The following is a 14,068-nucleotide window of genomic DNA, read 5'->3' as shown; positions in this document are numbered from 1 at the left end:
GTCGCAGTGTCTCATTCCCTAATCAGGGAACCATGGTTACATTCGTAACCTGAGACGATTTTATCAATGAATTTGCTTCTTTTGGAGGGGGAGGAGGAAGAGTAATTGTTACACAATTTGACAGACTCTTGATTGCTGGGGATTTTAATATTCATATTTGCTGTGATACTATTCCCCTAGCAAAGAATTTTTATTACTCTTATTGACTCTTTTGATTTGGTTCAAATGGTTAAAGGATCTACACATTCATTAGGCCATATACTGGACCTGGTTTTGGTAGATGGTTTTTCTATTGGTGATCTAGAAATCTGTGAGTTAAGCTTTTCCGATCACAAGCCTGTGATGTTTACCTGCTCTTTCTCAGGTCAAATGATGAAAAAGTGGAAAAAAGACAAGTTACATCTGTCTCTGAAATCTTACATACTTCTCTGACCGGCTATCAGAAATTGACATAGACCTAGGATTCTTTTTTCCACATTAAATTCTGTTATAAATCTGTTAAAGATTTATAGGTGAACCAGCTATAGCTTGTGAAAGTTTTCTTAGATACTTCACAAATAAAATAAGTGATATCAGACAGCTTATTTTCCCTGCAGATTATGATCCCTCAGTTCCTCCTGCCTGTACATCATCTTTTAGTGAATTTGATCCAACTTCCATAGATTCTCTTCAAAAACACACTAAGCAATTAAAATGTCTTCAACTGATATTATTCCAACACATTTATTCATTAGTTCACCCAAAAATGAAAAGTAGGCCATAAATTACTCACCCTCAAGGCATCCTAGGTGTATATGACTTTCTTCTTTCAGACGAATCCAGTGTGAGTTATATTAAAAAAGTGTTTTTAATCTTTCAAGATGTTTATTGACACTCAGCGGGTGTTGCAGTGCTTCAGTCCAAAAGAAGTTAAATAAAAAGTGCCCATCCATTAAAAAAAAGTATCTCACACGGTTTCGGAGGGTGAACAATGCCTCCTGTAGCGAATCGATGTCCGGGCTGAGAGGGGTCTTTGATGATGTTACCTGCCCGTTTCTTCACTCTGGAGTTGTACAAGTCCTGAAGACTGGGCAGGTGCACACCAATGATCTTTTCTGCTGTCCCAACAGTCTGTTGCAGTCTTCTTAAATCTGATTTGCTGGCTGACCCAAACCAGACAGTTATAGAAGAGCACAGAACCGACTCAATAACAACTGAGTAAAACTGTGTCATCTTTGCCTATGCCAGGTTGAACTTTTTCAGTTGACGAAGGAAGTACAACCTCTGGTGTCATCTGCAAACTTCATGAGCTTGACAGAGGGGTCTTTAGAGGTGCAGTCATTTGTGAACAGAGAGAAGAGCAGTGGGGAGAAAACGCAGCCCTGTGGAGCTCCAGTGCTGATGGTGCAGATGTTGGATGTGAGTTTTCCCAGCCTCACTAGCTGCTGCCTGTCTGTCAGGAAGCTGGTGTTCCACTGACAGCTCATTTATGCTGTGGTGTCCGGGGAGTTAAGTATCATGTTTGCAATACAAAAGAATGTCTCGGTTACGTATGGTAACCCTCATTCCCTAAAGGAGGGAACGGAGACGTCACGTCGGTGACCGACGAATTGGGGATATTGCTTCAACACCAATCTACTTTGAGTGTAAACTAAATGAGCCAATGCACATTGGGATGCAATTATTGCATCCAGCTGCAACTGATCACAGCGTGAGTATAAGGCAGCAGGTGCAATGCATACCAGGTTTTCGCTGAGTGACCCGGCTGCTCAGTGGTGGTACAGCAAACGTGGCAACAGGGCGTGACGTCTCCGTTCCCTCCTTCAGGGAACGAAGGTTACCATACGTAACTGAGATGTTCCCTTTCAGTCGGTCACTCTCGACGTCACGTCGGTGACCGAAAAATTGGGATCCCTACCAAAGCGCCATGGGTGCTACCTCTTCCATTGCCCTGTGTGAGCTGCCTGCGACCCTATTTGGTGTAGGGCGGAACAAGTAGTTCCACCCACCATTGCCAAAGCACTACCTCACTGGGTGAGACTGGATAACACTGGGAAAACGTACCCGTTCCACTTGGAACAGGGACGCTGCGGAAGCCCCATCCTTCCCGAAGGAGTTTTCGGAAGCAAATACACATATAGCATCCATTTAGGTGTATATGGGGAAATTTGAGGTGATTAAAACCCTCTTGAAAACCGCTTAGGTACCGCTTAGGTCTCAATATGGAACCCAGCCTTCCACGGTTCTCACGGATTCATCATGAAGGCCTGGCGTTCCACCGCGTCCGGCTGCCGAGGGAGATGAAGGATCTCAACAGGGTCTACAGTACGGACACTCTAGAGCAGTTTTAGAAAGCCAACACTAACCGGGGCCTCTTGGTGCCACTACCCATTTGAGATGAGAACACAGGAGGATTCCGGCTCTACACGAAGGCTATAGAATCTAGCGAACGTGTTAGGGTTTGCCCAGCCCGCAGCTCTACAAGCAGGAGCAGAGTATTCAATGAAAGAAACTTTAGCTCAACTGAATGCAAAGGCTCGAATGGGCCCTGCTGTAGTGATTTTAGCACTAGAGTCAGGTCCCAAGAGGGTATAGAGGGGGCCAGGAAGGATTTAACCACTTGGTCCCTCTAAAGCTGCGTTTCCACCACTGGAACTTTACCCAGGAACTAGGGACTTTGGGCTGGTAACTTGGTGTGTTTCCACCGCAGGAACCAGGATCTTAATAAAGTTCTGGGTAGAAAAATGCTTCTCAGAAATTCCCTGCTTGCGAGGTAGTACTTTTTCAAAGGTCTGGAACTTTCGGGGGCGGGACTTGGGCGCTAAACACGCTGATTGGTTGAGTTCACCCAGCATTGTGATTTCAACCACCATTTATTCTGATCATTTTCAAAATATTACTGTCATTGTGTCATGAAATGTAGTTTTAAAAGTATTTCAGGGGAGAATGTAGTTGATAAAAACTTAAATCTGCAGTTTATTTATAAAGACAGCACCCATTTAAAAATCTGTTTCGCCGATTTCGGAGACAATCAGCTCCACGCGATCAACGGGAGCTCGGTGTTCATGTATCCGCCTAGAGCAGTCTCAACTCGGCTAGACCTTATGACATTTGCCACTGGCTCTGATATCTCTTTAGTGGTTACACATAAAATATAATTAGTTTTGGGCAAATATAACAAGTAATCTTTGGTCTTTATTCAATTTATCTATATGTTAAAGTGAAAATAAAAAGAGGAAATTTATATAATATTTTGTTTCATTGTAATGTAGGCTGTATATATACACATTTCCCTGAACGGAGTACATTTCTGTGGCTATTATTATGTTTAAATGAAAACGAAAGGAGGCAGTGGTATTTCATATAATATTTCGTCTTATTGTAAATATACAGTGAGGAAAATTGCAGTAGCCAAGGTGAGCTGATGTTATCAAGTACGCTGTTGTTTGCAGAATTACCGGACTTTCGTCGTTTCGTCCGCAGGAGATCACACTCCCGAGTCAAACTCGCACGAACTACCGAGGATGCAAGTCCGAAATTTGTGTACATTGTATTGAGAAACATGTGCAGGCTTAATCTTCATGGTACTTTAGACTGCAGTGGAAACGCAGAAAGCAACAGGTCTGTGGGGGAAAATAGTTCCTGGGGAAAAAAGTTCCTGGTACAATTGTTCCGGGTAATTTCGGTGGCAACGCGGGAACAAGAGCTGCCTCCATGACTTTCATGAAGACACGGGGAGACAGGGACAGCCTGAAGGGCAGGACCTTGTACTGATATGCCCATCCTTCGAACGCAAACCGCAGAAATGGTCTGTGGCGCAGAAGGATCGACACATGAAAGTACGTGTTCTTAAGGTCGATCACTGCAAACCAACCTCGGGGACGGACTCATCCTAAGATGCGTTTCTGCATTAACATCTTGATCGGTAGCCGATGAAGGGTCCGGTTCAAAACTTGCAGATCCAAGATTGGCCGTAAGCCACCACCTTTCTTGGGTACAATGAAGTAAGGCCTGTAAGACCCTGACCTCATATCGTCTGGAGGGACCAGCTTTATCGCATCCTTCGCCAGTAGGACTGCGATCTCTGCCTGTAGAACAGGGGCATCAGCTGCTTTCACTGTAGTGAAGTGGATACCGCTGAACTTGGGGGGACGCCAGGCGAACTGAATCGCATAGCTCATGGTCCGCAGAAGCCAGCGAGACAGGCTGGGTAGCGCTGACCAGGCGCCTAGAAACCGTACAAGCAGGACCAGCGGAACCACAGCCATACCTGCAGTGGGGCAGCGAGGAGCCTACTGGCTGGTTTCTGACAGTAAAAGGTGCTATCCACGACCTAGTGAGCTCGTCATGCACTTCCACAAAGAAAGGCACTGGGGTGGGGCAATGAGTAGCCTACCCTCTCGGCGGTAGAAAATCGGAGATGCAAGAGGGGTGATGGTCCCCAGAGGGTTGGTTCCCAGCGGGGTTTGCCACCACTGTAATCCTCAAACCGCCCGAACTACTGCTTGAAATGGTTCTCATCTGTCGGCCACCAGAACAAGCCCCAAATTGCGGCGGCGACAATGGGACTCCGCCCCCCTGAAGGTAGCGGAGCCTGGTTCGCGGCTCCGAGATGTTCATCTTCCCTCAGTGGGAACACGACTCATCCACGAAGGCCACCTCAGTGTGCTTGATTCCCAGACACGTGAGGCAGCGATTGTGACCATCACCCGGTGCCTGCACCCAGAAACGCACAGGTGAAATGGCATCCTTATAAGGATGATCCGTCATCTTTATAAAGACACACCCGCGGAGCTCTTTTAGAGAAACTTGCTCTTTAGGAAATGCTCTTTTAGCGCTGAGATGCACAGGGGAATAGGCAGCTTGCAACACGACAGGGGGTCAGCCTGAAGTGCGCAACCCACTCGACTCGGGAACCACCACTGCTGAAGCGCCGTCTCGCCAATACACTAAACTTCTGAGAGTGTGCTGAACTCATAGTTCTCGACTAGACACTAGAACTAGAACCTTTGTTGTGAGGTGGGGCCTCCATAGATCGGATTTGTTGGTTGAGCACATTCCATAGGTTCAATCGAATTGAGGCAACAACTTGAACTCCTTGTTATGTTCCTCAAACCATTACTGAACGTTTTTGCAGTGTGGCAGGGTGGATTATCCTGCTGAAAAAGGCCACTGCCATCACCTTTATTTATATAGTGCTTTATACAATACAGATTGTGTCAAAGCAACATTACAATGTTAAAATGGGAAAATAGTGTGCCGATAATGCAAGAAGACAAAATTTTTCATTTAAAGTCAGTATTTATTCATTCATATTTGATTCAGTGATGTCATCATCCATCGCAGTTTATTTGAAATAGTGTCTGTGCAATCAAGTCGAAAATATTGCCAGAAATAAGGTGTCCCCAACTAAGCAAACCAAAGGCGACAGTGTCAAGGAACCAAAATTATTGGTGACAGAAATCGAGAAAGCACAAGTCACTTTACTTTTTCTCATGCTAAACAACAATATTAAATGTATCTGCTTTACTGTTAGGGTATGTTTAGGTTTGGGGTAGATGTAGACTTTGAAAAAACACGATCTAATAAGGTAGAAAAAATTATTTGTTGGTTTCCTGTAGCTGTATCCATTCCAGCTACAACCGTGAATATAACACATAATTACTGTATTTGCATTACTGTAAGGGTAGGTTAAGGGTTGTGGTAGGTTTATACGTAAATAAACCAAAACTTTACAGGTAGCATTTTTCGTTATTGAATTGTACTACCCACTGTTATAATGGGAGGTAGCAAAATCTGACAGGGTAGGATAAATCGACAGAACACCGGCCTGCCTTTTTTCCATAGTGCATCCTGCTGCCATCTTTTCCACGCACATGCAACTTATTTAAAAGAAAACATGATTCCTCAGACCAAGCAGCCTTCTTCCATTGCTCCATGGTTCAGTTCTGTTGTTCATGTGCACATTGTATGTCCTTTCAGCGGTGGACAGGGCTCATAATGGGCACTCTGACTGGTCTGCAGTTACACAGCCCCAAAGCAGCAAACTGCGATGCACTTTCTGTTCTGACACCTTTTTATCATGGCCAGCATTACGTTTTTCAGCAATTTGAGCTACAAAATAGCTTTTCTGTGTGATCAGTAGGGCTGAAATGATTAGTCGACATTATCGACAATGTTGACAATAAAAATTGTATTGTCAACTGTAATTCCGCAAGACTGTAATTCAGCTCTCCTAATGCAATTCAAGAGAAGAAGACAGCGCTTCAGTAGTATTTTCGCATAGCCAGACCTTCAGACTGATGGCTGAAGGTCTGGAATTCATGGCAGCTTTCATTACGTTAAAAAACGCAACACACATCTCACAGAAATCCTGTAGAATTCAACCAATCCGATGACGACTTCGACACTCCTGAAGTGTTTCCACTTTTGTGTCCCATATGCATCAGACATTTAGCCAATGCTTCATGGGCGTGACGTCTGAGGCTTAGACTACTTCAGTAGAGCAAACAGAGCAGATCCGAACCTGAGGCTGCTGAGCAGCGTTTGGATGAATATGTAAATATATACTGCACGCTTTCCTTTCAATAACAAAATAAACACAACAAAAACTGACCGCTGTGTGAAAGCAGCACTTTAAACTCTGAAGTTCGGCACTCCAGTAAAGAAAAGTCCAGTCATGTCACAATTATTTATATAACAGTACAATGCAATAGATAGCCTTAAATCAAGCAGTTTTACTTTATTAACCATGAAAAACCAGAGTCAGTGTCGCTCTCAGTTAGAATTATAACTTGATTTTCTGTTATAAAGCAGCTCTCCAGTGTGGAGCTAGCTAATGATAAAATCTTTTTATTAGTGGGAAAAAAAATTGTTTTAGTTTTAGTTTGGTTTGGGGGAGTCACGTGACCTCGACCAGCGATGTGGCTGTAAGTTTTTAGGCTCGTCCTCAAATACCCATAAAGTTAACATATTAACGAATTCCGTGCTAAGAATCATACTCATCTGATTACTAATGTCGTCTAGAAAATCTGCAACAAAAAGGGAATGTACAAATTCCCAGACTAAGAAAAGACCAAAAGAAATCCTAGGCCTATCAACCGAATAACTCAACGACGCCATTTTAAGAGCTGTTAAACAGGCCTTGACAGAACAACAACAGCACTTCGATAAGGCAGTTCAGGCAGTGGTCAAAGGAGCTGTAGATAATTTGGTGATACCACAACTAACAGATCTGAAATGCCAAGTCAAGCAGGCGAATGAATCTATCAGCAGTCTCGCACGCGACGTTGAAGAACTGGGTAAATCCTCTCAAAAGGCGAACTCTCGATTTGATTCCCTCCAACCCACTGTACATGCTCAAAACCAAGATATTAGAGACCACGACAGACAGATTGCATCACTCTCCGCAAGATTAATGGAGATGGAAGACAGGAACCGCCGCTCGAATTTGAGGCTAGTGGGCTTACCAGAATCTGAAGAGGGATCGGATCCGATGAGGTTTCTCAAGAAGTTTTTACCGTTGTGGATACCCTCCCTGGCTGGTGGTGAGATTAAAATTGAGAGAGCACATTGCCTTTACAACAGGAGGGAAACTGAAGCCTCACGCTCTCGCACTTTGATCTTCAAACTTTTGGATTACGGTGATCGGCAGGCAATTCTGAAAGGTGCGAGGGAGGCTTACCCTGTGAAACACAAGGAACGAATCCTATCCTTCTATCCTGACTTCAGTAACGAGACGGCGAGAAAGCGGATGGAATTCAGCCAAGTTCGAAAGAAGATGATTGCCAGATGATTGGTCTCAGGCCATTCCTCGTTTACACAGCTGAACTCAAATTGACACATCAGGGCCAACCTCTGGTCTTCAAAACACCACAAGAAGCAGAGAAATTCCTTGACTCCAAGGAGATTCCTTGAACTCCATTTAAGAAACCTTCAGCAACAGCTTCGATGACGGGAAATCAACACAATCTCTGGGAAGATGATGTGCAGGAGATGACTGCCTAGATTGGAAGTTATGGTACGTTCCACTGAAAGACATTATGGGTCTGGACGCTACGAGAATTCGGTCTGGTTACTTGTGTTTATGTAAATGTATCTGTAATGCACGGGACGTCAAGTGAAGAAATCAGGTAATGAGGAAATTAAGTTAATTGCATCGCCATCTAAAAAGAGTCACGGCTATAATGTACGTTATTCTCTCGGTCTGAATGGCGGGGCTCTATATTATTAGTACTGTACGCGGGCTAAATTCTCCTATTAAGCACACAAGATGCTTGGAACTTTTACACCGTAAATCTGTATCCCTATCATTAATTCAAGAGTCGCATTTAAAATCTGTAGATGTCCATCGTTTTCAAAATAAACAATTCAAGTTGGTAGCGCACTCATGTGCTGACACAAAAACAAAGGGAGTTCTAATTTTAGTATGTAGGAAATTACAGATATCAATTTTGATTGCGGTATCTCAGATGGTGTGAAGGTGAGAGTGAGGTGAGGTTTATTGATAGTAGGTGCTGGTGAATGGCTCCTGGAGAGTGACGCAGGGACTTCGACGGCAGCACAGACAGGTGAGTAGATCTACTTGAGTGCGTTGGTGGAGGTGGTGATGGCAATAGAGATCTCCTTGAGTGCGTTGGTGGAGGTGGTGATGGCGATAGATCCGGGAGTGATGGCAGTAATCCAAAGACGACCGAACAGGAAACAGAGCATGAAGCAGGAACGCTGAAGGACGAACAGACATGCACCACGCGGACCTCACACAACGATCTGACAAACAAGAGACGAAAGACCGGGCATTAAGTAGGCTGTTGTAATGAGCTGCAGCTGCCGCTGATCAGATGATCAGAGGTAACACCCACATGAAACAATTAACATGACGTAACAACAACCCAGCAGGAGAAGGTGCATTCATGAACCGTGACATCAATAGACTATACAGAGAATCTGATGAATGGAAGATGTGTGTGCGCTCTTGTTGAAATTAATAATACTAAGGTGCTTTTATCTTCTGTCTATGCCCCAAACATATTTAATACATCATTTTTTATCTCACTTGGAAAAAGTTTAAGCAAATTTCCTGATATACCCCTTATTATAGGAGGTGACTTCAATTCTTATCTAGACCCAGTGATGGATCGATCATCTGGAGGACAATCCTCTCCCTCATTTTCATCATTTAAAACATTTATCTTTAATTTAAACTTAGTTGATTTATGGCACTTTAGAAATAACAATTTGAAAGATTTCTCTTTTTATTCTGCTCGCCACCACACATATTCTAGGATCGTGTTTCGCCATCTCTGATTAACAGTATTCCACATATAACGATGTTACCCATTCTCATCTCTGATCACTCCCCAATATTTAGCAATATTACTCATTCTACCTTCACTCCACAGAGTTTATGGTCCAAATTAATCAACAGATTAAGGAGTTCTTGGAGATTAATACATCACATTGTAAAAATTTCTGATGTTATTATGGGTGTTTTGGGAGTGTTTTAAGTGTTTGTTTTGTATAGCTTTCTCTTCAAAATTGTGTGGAAGGTGCAGACTTTGGAGGGACAACAAAAAGTACAATTCACTGAGCAAAGAAGTAATACTATATCCGCTTTAAGGGGGGAATATAATTCTTTGTCTTTGTACAAAGCTGAGTTCATCGTGCATAGAACCAGACTAAAATGTTATTTTCAGGGAGACAGACCTTCTCAGTTGTTGGCGTGGAAACTGAAAAAAATAAGGCAAAATGCTCAATAAATTCTATAAGAAATAATAAGGGTGATATTGTAACAGAGCCCAAACAAATTAATCAGGTATTTTATGATTTTTATAAGAGTTTATACACTTCTGATAATCCTGTAGATTTGCATAAATGCAAATCCTTTCTTAATAGCATTACTTGACCAAAATTGCAATTGGCAGATTTTTTGGAGGACTCCCTAACACTGGAGGAGTTAGTGATGGCAGTAAAATATCTTCAAAAAGGGAAATCCCCGGGCTCAGATGGAATCCCCCCTGAGCTCTATCTGGCCTTGTGGGACACAGTAGGAGTATTAATATTAGATTCTATAAACTATGCTGTAGAACATAAAACATTTCATAGGGATCAAAAGACTGCTCTTATATCATTACTGTTAAAAGATGGAAAAGATCCCATGGAATGTTCCAGCTATCGCCCCATATCACTGATATGTGGAGATATTAAATTATATGCTAAAGCTCTTGCGCTAAGATTGAATAAGGTAATGGATAAATTAATTCATTTTGATCAAACAGGCTTTATTAGGGGTCGTTTAGGCAGCAGACAATGTCCGCAGATTGTTTCACATTTTGGAAAGGGCAGAAATGTTTACTGAAGACTGGGCTGTGCTCTCTTTGGATGCAGAAAAGGCCTTTGACAGGCTGGAGTGGCCATACCTGTGGGAAGTAATGAAACATTTGGGGTTCGGTCCAAGATTTTTATCTATGATACAAATTCTATACGAAACCCCCCTGGCCTCTGTTATCACAGGCACATGTCAATCCTCATCTTTTCCATTGCAGAGGGACACACGACAAGGCTGCCCTCTCTCACCTTAATTATTTGCGTTATAATTAGAACCCCTTGCTCAAGCCATAAGAGAGCACAAATCCATATATCCCATTGTTGTTCATGGCTCCAAACATTCTATATCACTTTATGCAGACGACATTCTTTTGTTCCTCTCCAACGTCAAAATATCAATCTCGCACGTGTTTGCCCTGTTCAATGAATTTAAGAATTTAGCAGGTTATAAAATAAATTGGAATAATCCGCACTACTCCCTCTAAATTCACCTGCCACTAATGTTCAATATCCTCCCTCTATTCCTGTAAGCAATGTTATCTCCTATTTAGGAATCAAAATGTACGCAAAGTTATCAGAAATTACTCACAAAAATTATAGGGAAATCTCTCAAAAGGTGGCAGAAGATTTACAGCGATGGAATACTCTCCCACTTTCTTTACAAGGAAGAATTTCTATCGTTAAGATGAACATTCTTCCACGTCTCAATTTTTTATTTTTCATGATTCTAATTTCTCCTCCACCTAAGTTTCTTGAGCAAATCCAATCTTTGATTTCCAAATTTATATGGAACAATAAACGAGCTAGAATTAAGTCTTCTACTTTGCAGCGTCCTAAATTGATGGGAGGGTTGTCTCTCCCTAACTTAAAATTTTATTACTGGGCATTTCAACTAAGAGCTTTAAAGGTCTGGATGGACGATAATTGCAGGGTGCCTTGGAAATCCATAGAGACTGCACTGGTACAGCCTAATAGGCTTCAAGACCTTCCATACACAGATTTAAAAGGCAAGAGATTTAAAGTTAAATTTGGCACTATAATTGCTAATTGTTTGACAGTATGGAAAAAAGCAGAGAAACTGTTTGAAACAGTACCTAAATTTCATAAACTCTCCCCTCTGTGGAATAATACTAATATATTGACAGGAAAGAAACCTTTCACATGCCCACTTTGGGCCGCTGGGAGACATCTATAGTAAAGATGGTTTATATTCATTTAATAATCTACAGACTTTGTTTGACATACCTGGTCCTTCTTTTTTTCTTTATTTAAGACTGAGATCAGCCATGAAGGCTTACGGAGTTCCATGGAACACATTACTTCTGGCAGGATTGTTTGATCCTGGAAAAGTGTCTAGAGGCCTGGTTTCACAAATTTATAACTCCCTTTTAAAAACACAGTGTAAACATTTGTCAACTGAGGAAGTGTGGGAAAAGTACTTAGAGCAGGCTGGACTTCGTCCTGATTGGCTCACGGTATGGTCAGATATGAGTGAAACATCTCGAAATTGGAGTCACCAACATATTCATTTTAAAACTATCCATAGAGCATATGCGACGCCATATAGACGATACAGAATGAGATTAATATCTGATCCTAACTGCACTATATGTCAAAGATCTGTAACTGGTACAATGTATCACATGTTTTGGGAATGTTCAGTAATTAATCATTTTTGGACTCAAGTTTGTCGGGACTTAGAAGAACTGATTGACCGTAAGATCACTCCGGATCCTTGCCTGTGCTTGCTGAATGATGTCTCTTCTTTGAACCTTGGCACAGTGGACAAAAGGATTCTTTTTTCGGGTTTCACTGCTGCAAAGAAATCAATAATCGCACTTTGGTGGGACACTAAGGCAGACATCTCAAGACTGTGGTTACTAAATATGCAACAAATAGTTACGATGGAATGCTCCTTAGCTAGATTTAATAAAGCTAAACCAAGAATGGTACAGGCCTGGCAAAGAGCTGTTAAATCTATCGATGACCTGTTCGTTAGGTAGTGAGATGTAGATGTATGTCCTTTGAATTGTGAAGTATCCATATCTAGGGTATTACTATGTCATCTAAAGTACTCATCTTCTATGCAAGTAGTGCTGACAGAATTGGTTTCTTATCTCTGTTTTGTTTAGTTTTGATTGATTTTTATTTATTTTTTTGTTTGTTTGTTTGTTTGTTTTGTTTGTATGTGTGTGTTCTTTTGAAAATTTTATAAAAAGTAAATCCAAAAAAAAAAAAGTTTTAGTTTGGTTTGATCTAGCTCAGAACTGTTTTGATTATCATATCCCTATGATGTATTTTAAGAGAGATTATGTTGTGAATAAAATGTTTAGCAAAAAATAAAACATCCTATCACTTACCTTTATTTATTTTTTATACATATGACTCACAAAAAGAGATGTTACTAGGCAGAATGATTTGTCATTCAGCTACTTTCTCATGTAGCTAATTTAATGGCGAATAAGAGAGTTACTCTTTCTCATCTCATTTTGTGTGCCAAATATTGTATATTTATTTGTATAAATTAATTGTAGTATTGTAATTACATAATATGACTTTCAAAAGTGGAAGTAATTACCTTCATTTATTTGTTAGAATACATATATTTTAACTAATTGCAAAAGCTGAATAATCAATAAATGTCTAATGATTATGCAATAATGATCAATGATTAGTTGACTAATCGGTCTAATAATCATTAGATTAATCGATTATCAAAATAATCGTTTGTTGCAGCCCTAGTGATCAGACCAGACTTATCTTATCCCTTGACAGGTGCCATTCCTTACAGAAAAAGACAAAAAAACAAAACATGAACTTAACGTGCAATCACTTGTTAAAATCACATGCAAAATATGTGAAATACGATTTACACCATGAAAATGTTCCAAAACCATGTTATACATGTGTTTCATATATTTCACATGTGATTTTAACATGTGATTGCACATGTGAAGTTAATGTGTTTTTTCTGTAATGGATTGTAATGACATTGGTATTCCCTGATGCACGATCCACACTGTCCTGGAATGTCCACAAAGATATTGCTCACATCTTGCTTTGATTACAGTATTTGTCAAGATAGATATCATGTGAGGTTAACTGTAGCATTTCCATAAAGCAAACCTTTTCCCTAACTTTGCTACATTGCTGGAAACAACTAAACCACACAGCCAGTGGTAGTTGTTGCCAGAGATGCTGCTAAGGTTTCTGGACCCCCTGGACAGTAAACTTGCTTGAGCTCCCTGAATTGTGTTTGCAATGGGCCCCCTCACCGATCCCATCAGGTGACATCTTTGATCAGGACCCTTGGAATTGTCCTAACCTTGCCCCAAGTTATTAGTCATTATGGGGCCCCTAGTTGTTGCTTATGCCACTTTTTTTTTTATTTATTTTTTTGGTATTTTTGCCTTTATTACGATAGGGCAGTATTTAGACAGAAAGTGAAGTGGGAGAGAAAGGAGGGAAATGGTCAGGAACGGTCCACGAGCAGGGACTCAAAATGAAACAGCGCTATATGTCAGCATGCTGCCCACATGGCTGTTGGTGCCGGAATTCCTATTTTGTTGATGCAGTTGTTTTATTGTGGAAGACATGAGTATTATTCCTGTTTTGCAGGTTGGAAGAGCAGATAGATGTGTATCTGGAGGACCCTGACAGTGAAGTAACATTAAACCTTGGGCCTGATATGAGAAAAATCCAATTTTGTTTCTCTCTGCTAAAGGTATGACTTTATTTTGATTATTGTTTGTTGTGTTCTTTT

General features: G+C 41.2%; 1 protein-coding gene across 1 annotated transcript in view; it reads left to right on the top strand.

The window, feature by feature from the left end:
* Positions 1-14,068, top strand: part of kif6 (kinesin family member 6) — a 240,207-nt gene that overhangs the window by 98,763 nt on the left and 127,376 nt on the right. Inside the window, 1 exon segment of the mRNA XM_042774549.1 lies at positions 13,924-14,029. Within this exon segment, the coding sequence (XP_042630483.1) occupies positions 13,924-14,029 (106 nt within the window).

This window comes from Cyprinus carpio, chromosome A17, assembly GCF_018340385.1.
Source record: "Cyprinus carpio isolate SPL01 chromosome A17, ASM1834038v1, whole genome shotgun sequence".
Classification (NCBI taxonomy): Eukaryota; Metazoa; Chordata; class Actinopteri; order Cypriniformes; family Cyprinidae; genus Cyprinus; species Cyprinus carpio.
The sequence above is the reverse complement of the archived record's forward strand: the minus strand, read 5'-3'. Positions and strand labels throughout refer to the sequence as shown.